This window comes from Trachurus japonicus, chromosome 18, assembly GCF_045865225.1.
Source record: "Trachurus japonicus isolate A0001 chromosome 18, Traja_1.0".
NCBI classification, from domain to species: Eukaryota; Metazoa; Chordata; class Actinopteri; order Carangiformes; family Carangidae; genus Trachurus; species Trachurus japonicus.
In genome coordinates, this window is record NC_140924.1 from 24636095 (window position 1) to 24658926 (window position 22832).

Here is a 22832-nt window from a genome sequence, read left to right on the forward strand (position 1 = left end):
CAGAAACTGAGTTTAAGGTCACATCCAATCCTATTTACTTTCAAATGCAACTTAATTTAACTTTAATTGCAAATGAAGGTTCAAGAAAAAGAGATGGTGATTGCAAAAGATTTAAAAAAAAGATGGGAGAGGGAGGGACAAAAAGGATGATGAAGGGAGAGAAAAATGCTACAATCTACAGTACTTGAATGCTAAACGAATATCATTTTAAATTCAAGTGGAGGGAGGGAGGTCCTCAGTGGCAAAACAAGCTCACTCAAGTGTTACTACTTTCCCATTATGAAACTGAGGGAGGGATGAAGAAAGAATAGCTCTATTCCCCCATTTCCCTTCTTTTATCGGTCACTCTCCCTCTCCTCACCGGGCTATTGATCTCAATTTTACCAGACCGTTTCTGCCTCTGCATTGCGTCCACACCGCCAACAGCCTTCATACGTAATTGTAGACCTGCTAAATGAATGTCGGACGGTAAATAAAGGCCAGGCCCTGAACGAGACAGCTGAAACAAACGCTCACCATGGTGATTGCATCAAGGGGGAAGATGCTGTTTGAGAGGATTTCGCAGCATGCTATTAAACATCAGAGGAGTTTGTGGCATGGACAAGTTTAAATGATGGGGAAACAACACACTGGCATACATGCATGCTCACACAGAGGTGCACGGTTCCACACGGACAGAGAAAAAACCTGGCCGTAAACAGCCTCAACCTTTCGGCGTCGCAGCCAGATGGAAGTGCGCGCGGGGGCGAGTGCTTTTATTTTCTTGACGCTTGCTGTCGGCTCGGGGACGGGCAGGAGATGGACTTTTCGCTGGGCTCTGCCCAAATGTAATCTCTCACAGTGTCACCTGGCCAGCATGCACTCTCAGCTTTGCAGTCAGTGGCATTTCATGGAATAATTGAATTCAGAAAAGGCTGCAGGTACGCGGCGATGGTGTTCTAACGTCGTAGAAAGAATAGCACGGTTTGAAGTGCAAAGAACAAAACAAAAATAGGGATTCAAGAGAAAGGGAAATGACTGAGGTGCTCAGGTAATAATTCCATCACCCACCTTCACCTGTTCATCAAGTCTGAGACCAGCTGGGGCTAAGCTGTGCACTCAGACCACCGCCTGCTGTTAATCACCTGCTTTGTAAATTACTGTGATAGTATCAAACATTAAGAGCCTCCCAAAGAACAAGACCCAACCTTTCAGAGTCTATTACTGTAAATGTCATTATATTTAGGCTATTACACACATTACATAAACCTTTATCCATATTGTATTACTTTGCATTTTTTGTATGCCTCCTGAGCACTTTATTAAGTACAATGTCCTGACACTGTTCTGTGATGGTGTGATTATATTACAGCATTTCTGTAATATTTTCCAGATGCATATCCAAGCTGCTAATCTCATGTGAGGACTACTGCCCGCACACTCTTAAAGGATGTCACAGTGATTTTATTAGCACATGCACAAACGTTTTCGACCGTGTGGTCTTCTTCAGGTGCCAACGGTTGGCACCTGAAGAACACTGTGACATTCTTTAAGAGCAACCCTCTCTTTTTCTACCATACTTTTTATTGCCCTGCACCTCAATACAGCATGATGTGCGTATAAAAACCTCCTTTTTCCAGGACTACATTACATTATCATGCTGGAGGTAGCCATTAGGAGATGTAAATTGTGTCCATAATGAGATGACCATGGTCAGCACCATGGTCAGTACCATGGTCAGCACCAGTCAACCCTAAACCGTTTCACCAACAACAGACTGACTTGCCTCAGCAGACATTGAAATCATGGTAACACTATAATATAATTACACACCATTAAGCAGTAGTTAAGCATTAAATACTGAATCCATCATTTATAACACTAACTGTATTTATAAACTACTTACTAATGAGTATTTATGCGTTATAAATGAATAGTTCAGTATTTATGAATGCTTAACTAATGCTTAATAGTGTGTACTTATTTACGACGGAGTATTAGGGCCACATTGAGAAAAAAAACACACAGACTTTGAGAATAAAGTTGTAAATTTACGAGAATAAAGTCGTACATTTCCTACGAGAAAAAAGTCATAACATTACGAGAATAAAGTCGAATATTTACGAGAATAAAGTCATAAATTTATGAGAGAAAGTCATACATTTCATATGAGAAAAAAAATCAGAACATTACAACTTTATTCTCGAAGTTTGTGATTTTTTTTTTTTGTCAATGTGGCCCTAATACTCTTGTACTTATAAAGTGTTACCAAAATCCTCAGATCAGGTGAGGATGCTGTAGGTTTCTGTTGGAACACCCAAAATGATCTACTTCTTTAGTCCATCCACCTCAGGCTTGGACACGTTGTTCATCTTGAGATGCTTTTCTGCTCACCACAGTTGTGAAGAGTGGTTATCTGAGTGACTACAGCCGTTCTGTCAGCTCCAACCAGTCTGACCATTCTCCTGACCTCTCTTCTCAACAAGACCCAGATTCTGGCCTCTCTTCTGAAAAAATGAAATAAAATAGGCACAGCTGCGTGTGAATTCCCTGGAGTTCAGCAGTTTCAAAATTTCTCAAACCAGCCTGTCTGGCACCAACAATCCTGCTCTGGTGGAACTCACTGAGATCACATTTTAACCCCATTCTCATGTTTGATTCCGACATAACTCTAGCTCATGACTTGTATCTGCACTAGGTGAGTGGATAATTCCATCGACTTCACACAGCCTCCAGTAACACAGTAAAGCTACATTTCACACTGAGCCTCCTTGGCAACAGCCTGTACATTTATCTTGCGGGAGAGGTAGGAAGGTGATTGAGATGATGAAGAGGACAGAATAAAAAGTGGGAGAATTGGTATAAGATTTCAAGAGTACAAATAGGTGGCAAGACGACCGAACAGAGGAGGAGATTGAGGAGACGGGGATAAAGCTGAAGATGGGTGCAGGGATAAGGAGAGAGAGGACGTAGAGTGAAAGATGTGGAAGGATCAAAAACAGAGGAGGATTACTAACACTGTATCCCTGACAGGGCATAAATTAGTTGCTATAGACAACCAAACAGGAGATGAAGCAATATAAACTCCAAATACCCCATAACCCCAAAGTCCACTGGGAAATGCTTAAAGGACTTTATGTCTTTTCTTTTTTTTTCCCATTTCAAAAGCAACAAAGGTGCAGAGGTGCACAACAAATTTTCATTTTAGTACACGGGAGAAAGAAGTACTTTGAAGACTGCGTTGAAATCCCCCCCAAAGCTCATCGCAGTGTCTCATTGTAATACAGTGGAAGTGCTAAAGTTACAGCTGGTGTGTGGTAGGCAGGGGGGAAACAGTCTCATGAGGGCCGGGATTTAAAAACGTTATGAACAGTGTGATATGTTAAAGACAGTGCTGCTGGTGGAAAGTCTAATGCAACTTAAAAAAAATGTGAATGAGTCCACAATCAAATGAATGTGTGAAACGAGCACTGTATAAAAACCTCATTACAATCCACAAAATACAGACTCAAAGGTCAGCAAAGTTTTCTCACATGTGACTACACATTTTCATTGACCTCACCCACCCACATTCTCTGAAGACCTGCTCCTACTCAGCTGCTGATTGGCTCTGACCCTGATACTCATTTTAAGTAACTATTATTAACTGAAGAAACAAAGGCATCTATGAAACTATATTTTATATTCTTAAATCATGCCTGTTATTCAAAGTGACCTCTCTAATCCACACCATGTATACAGTATGCCCTGCATGATAATTAAGTAAAAGTACAGCAGCAGCAGCAAAGTATAGTTAAAATATTAAGGTCAATTTAGTATTGTATCATACAAAGATTTGATTTAAAAGATTCAGTTGATTGGCTTTTAACATTTCTCTTTGGTGTCATCTTTAACAGTATGGTTTATGTTACTTTATCCTAAAATCAAATCTGACAAGTAACTGAAGAATCAAATCAATGTAGTTAAATGTAGTTAAAAGATAAATATTTCCCCTGAGTTGTGGTTGGATGGAAGTACAAAGTATTGAGGCATCAAAAAGAAGCTTAACTAGAGAATATGTAGCAATTTAAAAGTTTTACTGAGCTGTAATTGTCTGCAAATGCAAAAGCAAACCAAGAAAAATCTCCAGCCGAGCAGCACAATCTGGCACATGCAATGCTCCTCTTCACACACAAACACACACAAGCACGCGAACACTATACACCACACGACACCAGAGCTGCGGGCCATGCATTGTCCAATCATTTCCCCCTCCATCACAGCAAACAGTACTGCCTTAAGGTCATGCATGTTGACACTGAAGCATCTGGAGTTGCTCACAAGTGGACGCCCACTCCATCCCCTCGGACTTGGTTACCACAAAGCAAGAAAAAAGGAGAGGGAGCGAGTAGAAGAGAGAGGGAAAGAAAGAGCCCAAGCTGTGTGGGGTGAAATTAACGTCTTGTGAGAACAGGCATGGCTGGACTTGGGCTCCTCCAGGACTTGAGGATGCTTAATCTCACTGCAACATCTGGCAGAGGCCAGGAAGGCAGAGTGAACATCAAGGCATCCCACTATCCAAAGGCTCTTGGGTAATTTCAGAGCTGAAGAAAAAAAAAAGAAGTCATTCAGCTCTGTTCCACCCTCTCCATCTTTGGCCATTTCTCCCTTTCATTGTGGGGAACTGTGTGTGAATGTGTGCACACTGGAATCTGTTTGTTTATTTGCAGCCTATTCATTTGAACTGCTTGCAAGTAAAAAAGAATCTAGCCGGCAATCTTCCACGATCAATTACTTTATTTGAACACCGCGACTCTCTTGTGTGTTCAATGAAAAATACAGCGTTATTGATCAGCGAGAATGGACAAATTGTGTCATTATGCTACGCCATTGTATAAATAAAGGCCTTATCGTTCTCAGTTGTTAGTGCAGTGCACCATTTTTGGGCGAGATCAAACCTGTTTTCATCACCCAGGTGGTCAGCCTTTTAGCCAATGGTATTCTACAGTACATAACAGCAGCAGTTGGAATTTGAATAAGGATCATGTACAAGCAGCGTTTGTTCCCCAAAATAAACAAAATCTAGGTTAATACCACAATTACATTCAGTCGTGTGTTTTCTCATCTGCTGCCTTGACGTACATGCCTTTAAAAAAACATGAAAGTTTGGTGGTCTATCATTTTGTTTTATTTGTCCTGAGCAAATAAGAACAAAATCCATAATCTGGTTTGGATGATCCAAAGTAATCTCTTACAACTACAGGCCCCACTCAAATCTATAATCCTGTATCTCCAGCCAACATCAAACTCCTTTCCCGATGCTCGGGGAATAAAAATAATGAATGAAAAAATGTTTTTCCCCTGCCCCCCCCAGGGTGAGATTAAGTTGAAGGTTTGCGTGGCTCAGAGAGAAAAGATCATTAGCCTTGATCAGATTGATTAAGATGAGCGTGGGCAGCTCGGAACATCCCTCACCCAAACAAAGAGCCGGGTCAGTAAATCTCCCAGACGGTCCTCAGAGGCCACAACGAGGACCGTCAGGACTTGATCTGTTACTGTCCAACTGTACATGAGGCATTTCTCTCTCAGCTGCAGCCATGGTCATGGTCTGTCAGAAGCATCAGTCGGAAGGAAATTAAAGATGACTATCCTTCAGCATTTGAATGAACAGCAAACATTTTTACTGCCTAAGCAAACTTCTATTTCCACACTCTTTCTTTCTTTAGTAACCACTTCTTGAGCACTGACGGTCTGATGACAGCATAAGCAAATTTCCAAAATTCTAAAAATTCTCTCTTTCACATATTGGTTAAGCCAATATTGTCATTAGCATCACTTGAGTCTGCCTTTGTCAACCACTCTTAAAAGCCTTAGTTGGATGTTAATGCTAAGAATAGCTATGATGCTATAGCAAAAGCCAATATATGAGCAAAGCTACTTGTTCAGAGCAGACTGGGTGTGATGGCGTCTGGGTATTGGAAAATGACAAGAAGGATGGAAGTGAAGAAAAGAAGTGATGGAGACTGGTGGAGGCAGCTCATGTTGAACTCAACTGATTATTTTAGACTGGCAAGAAAACAGTGTGCATGCTAATGTGAATGCTAATGTTGGTTGTAAAGCAATAGAAAAACATACAAAAAGCTCCACTTATTTATTTGGATCCTTATTAGCCGCTAACAAGGTAATTAGTCCCTTAACATAGTAATACAAACCAGCTCAATCAGGTGTTTAATCCCTTGCTCAAGGGTACTGTTGTAGTCAAGACCACAGAAGTCCAATACTGAGACCAAACCAAAGTGAGACTGTTTTCAAGATCATTATTGTATTCAGTGCCAGTCCTTATAATAATCATATCGCTTTATATTTACATCATTCCTCAGCTAATAAAGAAAATATAATTTGATCTAAAATCTAAACCATATTTAATGTAAACAAAGTGTTGATTGAACAAAAGAACGCAGCACAGAGCCTACTGAAGTCTCCTCCCACTGTTGACACTGGTGGCACCAATGTTTTCAGATGGTTACACACAAGCAGATACTTCTGTAGAACAATTTTAATTATCTTAAAGTTATTGAATTACAAAAGATAAACCAAAGTGAGGGAGTGACGGAGAGACATTTGTGGGTAAAAAAATAGACGTCACTGCAGCTGTGGTCTTGAGTTCAGCTCGACTCGACCGAGAAAAAACAGAGTCAAAATTTTGTCCATTCCAAGACAAAACCAAGATCTTGAAAATGTGGTCTAGTACTACAACACTAGTACCAAGTAGGTTGTTTGTATTCCCCCGTTAGATCCATGTGGTTATAGGGATAGTTCAACATTTTGGCAAATTAATCCCTATAGTCTTGTTACCTTTAATTGTCGGTGCAAGCTATTTTTGGAACGGCGGAGCAGAGCCACAAGCTGTTCAGAGCTAAAAAATAGCTTGCACCGACAATTAAAGGTAACAAACCTACTGCTATGACTGTAGGACTTCTGGCAATGGGCCAATTTGCCAAAATGTTGAACTATCCCTTTAAACAGCGCCACATTATAAAGTTGTTCATCCAGTGTTTAGGCTAACAGCAGCTTCAGCCCAGTGAAAACAGCACTACAGCAGACAATGAGCTGCACCTGTGCTTACATAATGAAACTATACATCCCATAGCGCTCCTCCTGGGAGAGGCCGAGCCCGGCCGGCGGCGCTCAGATGCCTGTGCGTGGCTGTAGCTCGCCGGTAAAAATAGGTCAACGTGGCGAGCAGATCATCAATCGCCGCCCCCTTTCGCTGTGAGAGCGAGGGCCACCGGCCACCTTGCACCCCCCCCCCCCCGGGGGACGCAGGGTTTCGACGTCTCTCTGCATCATCAATCTCAACCAACCTTTGAACACACGGTCACTGACACTAATTAGACCAAATACGGTCACGGGGAAAACCCTAAAAATAGAGGAGAAAGTAGCGCAGTGGCACTCTGAGGGGTTTGGAATCAGAGACAGTGAGCTATTAAATAAATCTATTGAGCTGTCTTGTTGATACACAACACACTGGGAGCTGGGAACACTACTCCTTGTTTTTAATTAAATTACACGACTTCAGAGAGCGCACATTAATTGAGGTGTTTGAGTTTTTAGCAAGAATCTTCCTAAAATAATATAATAATATCCTCACACCTCGGTTTGTTTTTTTGTGTGTGTTCAAATAAACTGTGAACCTTTTTAAAATTCTTAAAATAAAAACCCAAGGGAGCGTTTATATTAGAGTTATGATGTTGCCGGAGAAAACACCTAGACCTCTGCACAAGGAGAGGTGTTCCCCCCCCTCAAATTGCTGGGAGCACACTTAATTAATAGGAAGCTTAACCTACAACACATGCCCTTGCCCGGTTGCAAAGCAAAAACCTGCAGAACATTCTTCAAACGATATAAGGAAACAAAAAGGTGCTGAGCTATATAAGGTGAGGTCTGAACATCATTGCCTTGACATATGCAAATGCAAACAACAGTGTGCACTATTTGCAACTCTGATACACTATTAACTCTGCACTATGTAAGGGATAATGTATAGTTTGGAGGTTGTTATGGAGAAATAAACCACCACAGAAAGTATGGAATGGAGGTTTCATACAACCTGTCGGGGTTTATTTCTCCATAACAACCTCCGAACTATACATTATCCCGCTTATTACACGGTTTACGAGTGAAATAATTAATTTGAAACATAATGTTGATCAAAATAGGACATCGATTTTTAAATCGAATCTGCAAGACTGGTCACGTCGGCTGTTTTGCTGAGCCTCCTCCTGTTCGTGCATTTGAAGCCTTTGATAATCAATCAGTTGATCGATGGATTACCATACACGTGTTACGATGTGTGTATTGTGTGTAGTCCTATCTGTCTTAAACAAGAGATTAACTTTACTGTTTACTGGGTGCGTTTGTGTGGCGGAGTCGCGGTGCCACCGAGACGAGAGGAGAGCTGTGACACCGGGTCAGAGGCTCTGATCAGCAGGTTTGGTTTCCAGCAGCGATGTGGAAGGAGCCTCCACTCTCTCTGTAACAAGTTACAAGTCATTTATCTAACATCACTATTAGTCCGAAGCTGTTTAATGACGGTAAAAATGAAAAATAAAGTAAATATCCTGCATAGTTTCTCTTTTCTGTGCTGCGCTGATCAGAGCGGTGTCCCTAGCAACGGTCTGTTATACTTTACAACAGTCATTATACAGAAATAACGGCCCGGAGAACGCAGCGATGGACCAATCAGAGAGCAGCATTCAATAGAGCCGCGTAATAAACATGAGTAAATGCATCAGAGAGTGTAGTTTTACTCCTGTAACCTCAGGGTCCCTCTGGAGTTGCCTTCCCTATGGAGCATAATCACACATCTTCATCACCTTCATCACCTTCATCCACTCTTCTCCACCTCTCTCCCACCCCCCCATCCCCCCACCCCCCCGTCACTACACGGAGGGTCTTCTCTTCTCTGTCAGGCACCGATGCCAGGAACTGTAGGATTGCCGCTATTTATTGCTGCTCCCAACCTTCCGTCTGACATTTTTCCATCAAGGGCTTCAGCGGTTCTGACACAGGACACAGCAACAAGGTCACACACACACACACACACACACACACACACACACACACACACACACACAAAGTCATTACAAGCGGCTTGCATTTCTCATGTAGGAGCAAACTGAGAAAATGTCAACTTCAAACTGTCTAGAAGGGCACGCACTTTACATACCAAGCAGAGACCTGAATTCAAATGGAGTTCAGTGGGCGACTTGATAACAATGAAATTATAGTATGACATGTGCTTCTTTCCCTTTCTGATGTGCCACAGGATAAACAACCGGCGCTCTGCATGAACGCAGAGAGGCGACCGCAGCATTAAAGCTCACAGCTTTTTAAGAGAAAACCTGGGGGGAAGAGAGTGTTTGTCATAGTGATTTTCCCTACTGGGCTCAGGCTGTGTGATAGGTAATCCATCACCTCAAACTCAGCAAGGAGGAAAGGCAACTCCAAAAAAAAACATGCAAACACACACATACACACACACACCAGTTTGCCACTCGCAACGCAAATAAAAAAAAAAAAAAAAGCCTGTTCCTGTCAATCTGAGAGTGGGATTTGACTGACAAACAGACTCGGTCAACCAGAGGGTGAAGCTCCTCCTGATCGATGCAGACCGGAGACAGACAAGCGCCTGCAGACAGACAAGCTGAGGCTGATCTATCCATAAAGTCTGCTAACATCCCAGCTCTGGGTTAGTGCCTGGCCCATGGGCTAATGAGGCCCCTCGGGGACCCCCCTTCCTTCCACTGGCAGCCTTTACGTGGCTGTTGTTAGAGATAGGCAGGGAAGCAGCAGGACAGCATCTCAGAATTACCCTGTCATATCTTGTTAACTTTAACAGAAACCTTGTTAACATGGAAATTGGCTCAAGATTGCCAAGTCACATTGACGATTGCTCTCTCTTTTTTTTTTTAAGTGTTTGAGTGAATTATACCACCGTTTGCTTAAATCTATGGAGATAAACCACAGTGGAAACGAAACAAAATTAAAAAAGACAAGGTAAAATAAACGAGATAAAACAAGGATGTGCATCCGTTGCTTTTGTCTCATTTCAGAAACTGTAATTTAGGCCCCTGGAAGTCACGTGTAACCGCAGTCCAAACTGACAATGCTCCTCCTCCCCGGAGGGAGGGCAAAGAGTATTAACAAGCAGCCAAACATCAGCATCCATGACGGCGTTAAGGGAAGCCGTCAGAGGGCCTGAGCAGTCAAACATCAGTCTTACCTTCAACAGCATACTCTTCAGCTTCAGGGGGGGAGGGTCCGTGGGGAGCGCATGGAAAAGAGACAGAAAGAGGAGACTCGTTAGATGTTAAAAAGAAAAGAAAAAAGTCTGCCTATTTTTTTTTCTTCAAACAAAACCTTTACAAGATAAAAATCTAAATAAAGACCACCGGTGAGGCTCGGAATCTCAGAGACTCGACAGTGAAGCAAAAAATGAAGTCTGCTCTCCTCTGTGTGTGATCTCCATGTCTTTCATGTGACTTTCTGAAAATCCTGCGAATGGTGCAGTTATTCCACAAACGCTCATGCTCTCTCTCTTTTGTCCAGCGGGAAGCGTGAACCGGTGTAGTGTCACTACACAACCCGTCCCCCTGTACCCCCCACCTGCGGGGAACAGAGGACTTCCCACCTGAGAGACAGCGGCCGTCACACACCTCTCTAACTAATGAGTCAGAGAGATGGAGCTGCAGCTGAACACCTTAGATAGAAAAGCTTCCCTTCAGCAACAGAGGCCAGTCTGGAACGACAGAAAAAAAAAAGACTGCAGCCGTCTGCCCCTCTGGAAACCCCATGTTGGAAGATGAGTCGCTGCCCCAGAATGTAAAACAGCCTCTATCTGGACACGGCGTCCCTGTGGAGGACTTAACATTTTGATTTGCTGTTGTGACTGCTGGGCCTGGGTCTTCACAGGGACTGGGCTGTATTAAGTTGTAGCATGGTCAATGTTATTCTACTAATGGCACTGGCTCTTTGAGTTTGCAGTAGAAGCAGATAGAAGAGATTTCATGCCTGAGTAGAAGTATGTATGGAAAACTATGAAGTCGAGCAAAGTGGAAAATATGCTTAAACGTTTGAACTGCAATTGGCGAATACATTTTTTTTAAAGGTCCAGTGTGTAATAATCGGTAAGGTTTATTGGCAACATCTGAATATTCTATTATATTTGTATAAGTGCATAATCGCTATAAAATAAATGGTTTCACTTTGTCATAAGAGTGAAATGACACAGTCATGAATGTGCCATTAACATTATGTCAGTGTCATAACGTTGTCATTAAGTGTCATTCGGTTTTTGTAGGGTTATTATTATGGTTCACACTTATGACGATACCTTCAAGTAAAGTGTTACCAAATAAAGTTTGTTTGGTTTCCGTAGCCTTATAATTATTACTTTTACACATTCATATAGCAAGGGTCTTGCTTTAGAGAGTGTTGCCATGTTTGTACGGCCAGAGAGCGCGTTTCACAAGTTTATATTATAATAAACCAACAAAGAAGAAGGCGGAAGGAAAAAAAGAAGGAGTAGGACCTTTAACATATGATCCATATGAGTGCTGTGTTTTGGGAAGACTTCACAGTTACAGTTGCTTTTCTGTTAAATCAATAGCATCTCTCTGTCAACTTGTGTTAATGAAGAAAACAACAAGTGTTGATTTGATTTTCACCCGTTTCCCTGAGCACCTCCCAGCTACAGACAGTCACATTTCACTGCCAGGTGGGAAGTTACTGCCTGCTATTCATCTGCAAATACACCAAGCAACAATAGGCTACAGTAAAACATGGCTAGGAGATGGTAAGAGGTGAAATATGGTGCATAATGTAAAACCACTCACAGGATAACTGGACACAACTGATCACAGACAGGAAGGAAGTCGGCCTGTTGGTTATCTGGTGCAGCGCGGTGCCTTAAAAAGGGATTTTCTTCAATGCATCGCCTTGAACTCACCTTCAATCTTAGTTCTGCTTATGAATTCTGCACCATTATCGACCTCTATGAAAGTGTCTTCAAATGGTCTTGATATTAGATGATGATATTAGAGGTAACCCGACCGGAGGGCTGATAAAGTGACTTCAGGAAATATATATCAGTCGGTCTGCTCCTCTGGCTGACCCTTTCAACCTGCAGCTCAGAAGGCCATACCACGGCGACATCTAAGAGGAGATAAAGGCCGGTCTTCTTATGTGTCCCTGCTGCCTCTACCACCAAAGCGTCAACATCAAATTAAAGCCATGAAACCCGTCTGTGAGTGTAGATTCAAACAGCAGAGAGGATACCAGAGCATTGATTGAAAGCCCTTCATGAATGACAAAGTGTTTGCCAGGCTGATGCATGGGAAGTGCGCGTCTGATGTGGAGTAGAGGTTGTTTATATAATCACCAGCCATGACTCTGCCTTTCCTCTCGTCTCATCCCTGATCATAGCCCATCATCCTTTCTTTCATTGTTCTCCCTCGTATCTTCCTCTCTCTCTCCAAAGCCGTAGCAAAGAGCGTTTGATGTACAGTGGAGGTTGTTTGTATCGTTGTGACTCTGCCTCTCTGCTCTCCGCTCGTCCCTCTCATCGTCTCTTTCTTTGTGGTCCCTTTGTCTCTCTGTCAAAAACCCTGCCTCATGAAGTCCATCCTTCAGTGGAACAGAGGGAAACTACTTCTGTTCAGAAAACAGGCTAAAAACAGAACATGTTTTTTTAAAATCAGAAACACTACAATATATCTTCTGGATAGCCCTCTGTGTTGGTTTGTTTCTATGTAATTCATGATAAATTGCACATCTCAAGTGTGTCAATAAATCACATCCAACCTCTGGAAGTTTTACATCTGTATTTAAGATTTCCCTTATTATCCTTCACGAGGCCATGTTTGACCAAATGGTGAGCATGACTAATTGTTAAATCCCTATTAATTTAAAAGTATAGTTCAACATTTTGGCAAATTGGTCCATTGCCATAATCCCTATAGTTTTAGGAGTAGGTTCAGTACCTTTAATTGTCGGTGCAAGCTATTTTTATAACGGTGGAGCAGAGCCGTGAGCTGCTCAGAGCTACGCTACAGAGGCTCATGGGATTTCTTGGTTTCCCTCATCAAACTCATCGAATACACAATCCAACAACTCCACAACACTCTGGTGGACAAGTTGTGACCTGCACATTCACCACACTATGAGATAATAACGGAAAGTTACGAGATGGAGTTGTTTTAGAGGGAAATACATGCAAAACTGCTGATGTGCGTTCCCATCAGGGGCAGGTTTTTGGCAAGAAGGCTCTGAATTTGCCTCGAAAACAACTCTGCCTCATAAAATTCTGTAATTATCTCATAGCGTGGTGAATGTGCAGGTCAGCATGTGTATTTGATGAGGGAAACCAAGAAATGCCAGTAGCCTCCGTAGTGTAGCTCTGAGCAGCTCACAGCTCTGCTCCGCCGTTCTAAAAATAGCTTGCACCGACAATTAAAGGTAACAAACCCACTGCTATGACTATAGGGATTATGGCAATGGGTCAATTTGCCAAAATATTGAACTATCCCTTTAAAGTCGACTCTTACTTGACTGATATTCCCTTTGAGTGAGCAATGGAAATCGTTGTGAGAGTGAAATGTGGATTTCAGTCAGACACTCGATGGGACGGGCATGTCCCACACTTCTGAGCTTGTTCCTTTCATCCCATGGATGGTTTGGAGTAGTCTTTACCACCCATTATCTTTATCCCAGAGCTGTTTTTCATTATGGGTGTATCCCACATAGCCTCAGGCTATGAGCTCCACTGGGATCCTAGTCTCTCCAATGTACTTTGTGACTCCAGTGGGAACATAGAGCGCATTTGTGTGAGGGAAATTCACAAAAGCTTTTCTATGTATATTGTATTCCCCCCATGTAAAAATGTGGCCCACTGCTAGAGCTAAGAATACTTCGTGGGAACATAAGGGGAATATATCTGCTCTATTCTAACCCTTTTCAAGACTAAAAGAAGCTGAAATCTGAACATAAACTTGCATTAAATTGACGGCCAGCGAAATGAGACATTTCTTTATATCTCCAAATTTCTGTGCAATACCTCCAAGCAACAAACACAAGAAAAGAGTGGGAATTAATCAAGAAGACAGTCAGAGAGTATAAAAGAGAGCAGGAATCAGACGTGGGCTGCCATAAAAAAATAAATAAGTAAATAAATAGTAAAGTCAAATTCAGACGGAAGCAGTGAAGAAGCTGCATTTCTTCACCAATGAATCCCTGGAGGCTTTGGAGGCAAATGAGAGACTTTTCAGACCTAATCCCCACCAAGCTAACTAAAGGATTTACCGAGGGGAGAAAAGCATGCCTGCACTGGGGAAAAAAACAATCTCCTCTCTATCACTAGCATCCCATTTCTCTGCACAGGAAGGAAGCAACAGTAAACTGTAAAGAAGAACAGATGGTCAGAAGGTAAGACTGCAAAGTACAGCAGTGATTGTGAACTTCACTTCAACTGAAATGTAAAATACTCTCAGTATTGAGATATGGTTATACAAAGAACTGTTATGTGACAAAGTTAAATTCAGTTGTCTATTGAGACGACATGGCCTCAGACATGAACCACAGGTTTTATTGTCTGTGATACTCATTTACAATTTTCAAGAGAAATTGTCTCATTCCAGGTAAAAAGGCTGAGACACAACAGCCAGTCTTCACAGAGGGAGTGTAACTGATCATCAGGAAGCATCTGGATCTCTTACTGACTTACATGGAATAGACTCTCTCTGTTCATAACAGTTAATTGAGAAATAATTCCTGGTTAAGCTTCATCACAAAACTAAACTACATACGGGATAAACCTAAACTGTATTATATGTTTGAGATTAAATAATAAATACATGGTAAATATTCAGTGATGTCAGCTTTATTGTGACTTTATGAGGCAGATAGCAAGATTTAATGTATCTGTGCTACAGCTAAAATGAAAACTCTACTGTGTTTTACTATACAACAGTGATTAGGCTATACCGGTATCAGTATCTATGCAGAAACAAAATGAAAACTTGGATAATAAAGTTGGAAAACTTAAAAAGGAAAATCAATTCAGTTTTTATTCCAACAGTACTTCACTGACTTAACTGACTGACTAATGACTTAAGGGTAAGTAATAACTGGGGCTCATATTACACTGGGTCACTATTACCTATTTTACAGATGGTGTAACGAGGGCATAGAGGCATCCTGTTGTTGAAATGAAACAACAACAGTTCAGTTCAATCCAATGTAACAGCTCTGCAATGGTGTAATATTGTGGGGGCAGTAAGAAAAAGCTTGACCTCTGTAGTATCTGTAGTAATGTCAGTCTATATATTCCACAATGAAATGTGCATAGTGTCAAAGATAAACAATGCTCATTAGAAAAATGTTTGAGGTAAATACTCAAAATTTTAAATGCATTCTCACTATAGGTTATTAATTATCTGACTTTTGTTCTTTTTCGCTCAAAATCATGTTAGAATACATACAACACATATTGGTAACTTAAATTGTAGTCAATTACTTAAGATCAATACCTAATGGTAACATGAAATAAATTAACTTGATGATTTCCCATCAAGTGCAGAGCTGGACTTCATATTCAGATTGAGACTTTTATTCATTTGTTAAATTGTAGTCTTCTCAGGTGCTGTGGTGAACTTGTGTTGGGTTTTCAAGCTTGAATATGACTTGAACTACAGCAGGACACAGGGAGGGCAGCATTTCCTTTGGATCTACATTGATTAGCACCAAACACTTCCTGTGTTGGTGGAAGAGTGGGCGGCTTCTGCTTTCCGGTTAACAGCTTCAGACAAAGAGGTCTCGTGGTGCTGTGAACAATACTAACCCTCTCTGCCTTCCTTAGCTTACCTTGTACATAACAAAAAAAAACACAAAAAGCCAAAACAGAGTCACAAAAAGTGACTCTTGATTTGAAATGCCCGTGTATCCCTTTTGGAGTGGGGCCTTTTATTCTAAACTTCAAATGCAAGCCATTATTTTACATGGCCCTTGTCTGTGAGCCACTCTCGTTGGACTGGAAAGACTTTGAAAGTGTATTTTGTCCGGCTGAGTGTCACTCAGGGAACTGGGATTTCAAATGGCAAGAGAGAAAGAGAAAAAGCCTTTTTCCATCCAAGGCTATTTGACATGACTTCAGAGAGGCACAGAGGAGAGGAAATGACAACATCAGAGAATAACAGAGATGGAGTGGAGCGGGCGACAAGAGAGGCAGATGGATGGTAATGTTGCATGCGCGCACACCCCCCACCCCCATTTTTCCTCCCCCTTTACATTCTAATCAGAGGGAGGCTTTGTCCTGAACTCCCCCACATTGTCAGAAACTTTCTCTCTGAGTGACAAGTTAATCCGCCAGACATGGCCTTTGCAGATTTCACACCGCATCTCAACGGCAAAACACAAAACTTCCACCTGACAAAAATGTGCAAATGTAGTTGAGGCTTTCTAATCCTGATAAAGGAAACAAATAAATAAATAAACAAATTGACTGATTTATCTGACAACAGCGCACAACATACAGTATTCCTCCTTTTAATACACGCCAGGGAGGAGAAAGGGAGAACTGAGGTCAAATGGAAAGGGATTACAGAATGCAGCATTTAATAGGCAGGGTTTTTTTTTCCACAATATGAATCATAAAACTATGTTTTCTTATATTTTCTTTCAAAATATGGTTTACAACCTGTCTTAAAGCGAAGCCATTTGATCTGTGAGAAATAACAGAACATTAGTAATTAAAAACAAATCCAATTATCACACCTAAAGCATTTGTGCATTAAAATTATCAAGATTTAAGAAATACTGTTTATTTTCTTGAATCTCTGTTTCATTACTTTATTACATCCAATTTTGATATTTTATGCTTCATATTAGATGTGTGTTTGTCTTTCTTTTCTTTGTCTGCAAAGCTAATATTTAACATTAGATGACACAGGGTGTAATTTGAGCAGATATTGCAGCTCATCTTTCCTCAGAGGGAACCTGAGGCAGCCCTGATGTGTTTGGTCCAGGTCTATTGTTAGTTTGATAATGGCAGGATATCTGTAAAACCTTGTTGATAGATTTTCTATTCACTTTAATGGGAAGGTAAGCCATGAGCCGAGGAACAAGCGAGCGGTGTTGTGTTTTGTTTTGAAATCCCTCACCTTACGTGTCTGTTGTTGTTTCACTCCGTGCCATCGTGTCATTCCCATCAATTTTCTATGTCATCCCTGTCTTGTTAGTAAATTGCTTGTGTGTGTGTGTGTGTGTGTGTGCAGCCATCTTGCCTCCCCCTTCTTCAGCTGCCAGAAGTTCACTGTGCCTCTTGTTCTGATTCATTGTTTTGGACTTGTGCCTGCTCCTCACTGGGTTTCTCTGTGTACTTGTAGCGCTGTTCTTGGTTCTGACCTTTTCCTGCTTCACCATCCCGTGAGCCTTTTGTTCCTCGCCGGTGTAAATAAACCGCTGAGCTGCACAAGTCCTATTTTTTTTCCAGTTACACTGCTTGCTCCACTTGTAGCAGATTAACTTTTTGATGCAGATCATGAATTTTGTACAGGATTTGTTGAAAAACATTTGTCTCCATATTCTCATACATTTCTGTGCTGTGGACTGTCTGCCACTGAACTGCATCTCTAACTAGTTATAGCCAAAAATCCCCAGTGCTACATTATAACACCATACAGCAGCATTTAAGAGGGACTATGCAGGATTTGTAGCTTAACTATTCTACATTTTTACCTTAATTATGGTAACTCTCTGTACCTTCCATGTTTGTGTCACTTATTGTGTCTCTTGGCTGAAAATCAACCTTACAAGAAGGGGGCGCCGCCGGGGCCGGGGCCGGGGCCGGTGTCCCAGCTCTCACCTCTGCGGCACTGGGACACAAACGCGTTGTTTATGACAGATTAAACTACACAATATACACATTGTAATATTAAATATGATATACAACATTATCTACCGCTCTATTGATTGATTTCTCGCCGGCTTTATTGTAAACAAATGCACATGGCCAGGAGGAGGGTTAGCAAAACAGAGGAGAAGCGACCGGACTTGTATAGTTCTTCTTTAAAACAGTCTGATGTTATCACATACAGTGTCATGTAAAGGTTTGGGAACCCCAGAGCAAGTGGAAGATGAAATGATCTCCAAAAGGCATAAAGTTACAGATGACACATTCCCTTTACATATTAAATCTTTAAAATTTTCAAAATGAAAGAAAAGGAAAAGCCCGTAGCAAAGGATTGGGCTCCCTGCCCACTCTTTGGAAACTATCAGAGCATATAAATAGTAAATATATTGTCTGATACCTTGGTCAAAGTTATCTGAGAGCTCAAGTCTCCTGGGTTTCTCATTCTTTTGCAGGCTGCTGCTTTGTTTCCCTTTTTCATTCTAAAACTGTAGAAAACAAGAATAATACACTGATATTGATTGATATAAAATGCTGAAAAGAGTGTTTCATCTTTAACTTTATGTCTTTTGGAGATCATTTCACCTTCCACCTTATTAACTGTTCACATTAACAAGAATTTTGTTGCTATAGATTTCACTATTGGGCTGATGATGACAATGTTCATTGCCACAAGCACAACATCTCTCACATATCGAGGTGGAAACACGAGACATCTGTCAAAACATCTAGCAAAGTCCATCACATACAGTACAGGAGAGAAATGAACAGTTTGGACTGCAGTTGCCTCAGGTATGTTACACACACTACCAACCCTGGAGACAGATTTAACCCAATAACACGAACAGCATATAAAAAAGAGATGTAGCATGTTCATCCTCCTACTCTACCATCTAGACAGGTTACTGACAGAAACAATCACACACTTCTGAAGTAAATCTGTGGCAAGTGGAGGAGTATAACCTCACGTAGCACTGACTCATAAAGCAACACAGGTTTCAAAGGGAGGTCAGGGAATGATAATGAACCCAGAAATGAATGGAGGTGCTCATCCTGTGTCTGTGTCATTACAGCTCAGAGATAAAGTTGGAGGACAGGGTAAAGGCAACGGTTGACATATATCAGGACCGAAGGACAAGGCGCATGAGGACAGGGTCAGAGGACGAGAGAAATACAACATAGGGCTTAAAGCAGAACATTTTAAAAGGCTTAATATGAAGCTAAAAGCTAAAGCTCTTCTATTATGGTTGAGGAGACAGGTTTGGAGGATCATGGGCTGTAGAACAGTGTAACAGTTTTTTTTTTTCGTCTTTTCTTAAATAAGAAAACCGCAGTGATGTGTTTCAGCGGGGGAGAGCAACACAGACCTCATTCCAAACAGTTCAAATGAGACCAAGGCCAATTAGGCGAGGGGATGATCGCTCGTCTACGACTGGGGAGAGGCGCGAGGAGGAGAGAAGACAGAGAGGGAAGACAATTTGTTGATACTCAGAGAAGAAATGGGCGTGGGGGGGTGGAGGCGCTTCTGAGAAGGTTATACAACCAAAGTGCAATAAAAAAAAAAGGTTTTGTGAGGTCAAACCTCACTTGAGATTCTGCTCCACTTACTAAAAGGCATCAGTGTAGCAATCAAGTTTGCGAGGCGACAGGTTTTTAAATTCCACTTCTTCCTGTGGGTGTCAGGTGATTGACAGGAAGTAAAGTTTTAAATAATACAGCACTGATGTTAAAAAAAAATCTACCGAGGGTACAAAGTATATATACATATCAGGGTTTCCGCTACATGTAATTGATCGTGGCGCACCGCCACGGCAAAATAAAAGCCGCCACACCTTCAGAATGATGATTTTTTTAAATTTTTTTTATGTTAAAACAATGTAAAGCAGGTTTTCCACTAGGGGTTGCACAGACTAGTCCCCTGCTCCACAATGACGTTTTGAGCTTGACGTCGACTAGTCGCTGATCATGTAACAGTAGGCTACAGGAGTAGCGGCTTGAAACAACAGCTGAGTGCGCTGAATGAAAAAAATACGAGCGCAGTCAAGCTGGATAGAACGAGCGCGTACCAGACAGGAAGTCAGGCACAGAAAAGGCGAGAGAATCCGGTCAATTTTCAAAATAAAATAAATGATGATTAAGTTTGCTTGTCCGTCTATAAATATTTGTCAGTTGCGTCTGCACACAAGACACATCCATAGGCTACATACAGCGCTAGAGACAGAGCTGTGTGTGTGGAAAACCGAGTAGCTACAGACGGGTCGATGTTTGACCGGCGTGGAGAGAGAGAGCAGGAGAAACTGCCGCTTCCGCGGGCTGTGTATCGGGCTGCCGGCAATTAAAAAAAACAACAAAAAAAACTCCGCTCATATCGACAGCTTTACATCGCGCACAACAACAACAACAGCAGCAACCAACCAGGAAAAACAAAAACTGTGAGTGAAACTGTGACTGAGCAGGACTGTGATGGTGACGAGGCCTGTGTGTCGTTTTCCTCCCTAATTGTTTAATGAACAGTAGCTACAGTATTTTCTTTTGCACCTGTAGCCTATATGTTACAAAAAAACAAACTGATTTACAGTTTGTTGTTTATAAAGCTGCTGTTCTGTGGACTAATTTCTGTGCGTGAGCTGTCAGTCAGTGAATACAGATTGTTGCAGCGACTAGTCGACGATCCGGTCTCGCGCGCACCCCAACCCCCCCCCCCCCGTCGATCAGACCACCCTCGCCGCCACTCTTTTAAAAAATCCTGGAGGAAACACTGCATATATTAACTCAACTTTGATTAAACAAAGTTGAGCTCTGTGTTTTCTGTGATGGATTATCTGATTCTCTCTGTTTTCAGGTCTAGTCTGTGGGACTTGTGTTTTTCCCTCCATACAAGGATGGATGGCAGCAAATGGGTTTTTATGAAGGCAAGAAAATGAGCCGTTATATCTCAGGCTAAAATCTCAGCTCTGCTGACTGTGTCCAAACGGCAAGAGGACGGCAGACCACTGACAGAAACCACACTGATCATCAGTGAGATATTAAAAACATTACACAGTCTGTATGTGGCATAGGGAGCTTTAAAACCCTGTTTGAATGTTGACACTATTAAATGTTTATATCATAAATTGAGGGGGGAAAAAAGGTGCAGGTACTTGTGTGAAGCCAAGGAAGTGTGTATGTGTGTGTATGTGTGTGTGTCAGAAGCTGGGCAATGAGTGTATCTTTCAGCAGTCAAGCACCAGCCTGGCTTGGCTGCCTTCCTGTCCATTAGGGCCCTCCAGCCTTGCGCACTTAATGACATTTGATTTTCAACTCTGCTCATTTTTCACTACATTTAACCTTGATTTTAAACTCCATTGAATTTTGTATTAATATCATTCACGTGTCACCGCAATTAAATCCTGAAATAATGACTAGTGCTCAGTTAACTAACAGGTTCATGAGAGCGAGGGTGGGAAGGGGAGGAGAGGATCGTGGAAAAAAAAAACAACACTTAATTTCCCAGAATGCTCTATGATAAACCCTAGCGATCAAGTGGTGTCCGGTAGAAACAAAGATACTCTACTCTGACAAGATGGCTCATTACAAGCACTCGTCTGCACCCAATTACGGACCATGGTGTGGTGCTTTTTTCCACACAGCAGCCATTCAACTCACGTGAAAGACTAACAACAGTTCAGATCAATGGGTGCTGTTGCAAATAGCGAGTTTGATTCTTGTACACTCATGACTGATGTTTGGAACATCAGCTGAGGCGTTACCAAAGAAAAATACCAGGTACCAGGTACTATCTGTAGTGGAAAAGCAAAAAAAAACCCCAAAACAAACAAAAAACAGTAGAGTCAAACTGAGTTGAGCTGAGTAGCGCTAGTGGAAAAGGGCCAGAAATGTTGTGTGTGTGGATGGATAAAACTTGTCAATAGATGTAAGTGAGCTCTTCATATTTTATTCTGCCAACATAAGATATGTACACAGCTAACAGTCATATTTTGCATTACAGAAAAGGTTCCCAACCTTTTGAATAATGTGATACAAACTTTTATTTACAAAAATAAACAGTTCTATCTTGTTTTGTTTTATTTTTATTTTATCTTACTGTCCATTTTCCTTTGTTGTGTCATAATTGTTATCATGTCCCTATAAGCAGTGTAGGGTGTAGGTTTTTGTTCCTATTGTCTTTGTTTATACATGATCTTGATTATGAAATTGGGTGTGCTATTGCGGTTTTAAAATTTCATTGTGCACAAATATAATTTTGATAACCGCACAACCTCAGATTGTTGGGAATCAATGACCTATAGGAGACCTTTGCCTGTTCTGGCGAGAGCGTGTTGTTGAGACAGAGACAGGTCTTGAACAAAGTTCATTTGTCTGAAATTTGTCATTTCAGTGTCAAAACGTTGAGAAGAGATGTATCTTGTGAAAAATGACTCCAATATTTACTTCAGTGACTAGAAATCGACCATAATCTGTGCTCTAGTTCACTTTTCCCATTGGAGTCAATAGACTGCTGGTCATGGTGAGACCCAGGTGACACAGATACAGGAAACTGACTCGTGTTGGGGCGTCTTGTTCATAAACCGTCGTTGGTAGAAATAAGCAACAGCAGAGCATATTAAGTTTCATCCAGTGAGGAAAAAGTGAAACTGCAGCGCGCCATCAGAAACAAAGCCTGTCTTGTGGCTGCCTGGCATTGTGCTCTATTACAGCTGCTGTCAGTGGGGTATTTCTGCTTCTTCCACACTACAATGACTTTCTCCCTGTATGACTGCTCAGCACCGATGTAAAATGGCAGCACTAGTAAGCACTAGAAAGCTCTTGCTCTTTTATTTTAAGGGGGTTGAAAAGCAAAACCTGACGTTTGCTGCTGGTGTTTCACACGGCTGCTTTTTTTTTTTCTTCCTGCAATTAAAGTGCTCTC

At 41.6% G+C, this 22832-nt stretch overlaps 1 protein-coding gene across 7 annotated transcripts in view; it reads right to left on the reverse strand.

The window, feature by feature from the left end:
- The window catches only part of nrxn2b (neurexin 2b), a 773301-nt gene that overhangs the window by 694288 nt on the left and 56181 nt on the right, over positions 1 to 22832 (reverse strand). For all 7 annotated transcript variants that reach the window (XM_085760265.1, XM_085760266.1, XM_085760262.1 and 4 more), the window contains exon 2: positions 10244 to 10264. In XM_085760265.1, the coding sequence (XP_085616391.1) occupies positions 10244 to 10264 (21 nt within the window). The remainder of the gene's footprint in view (positions 1 to 10243; positions 10265 to 22832) is intronic.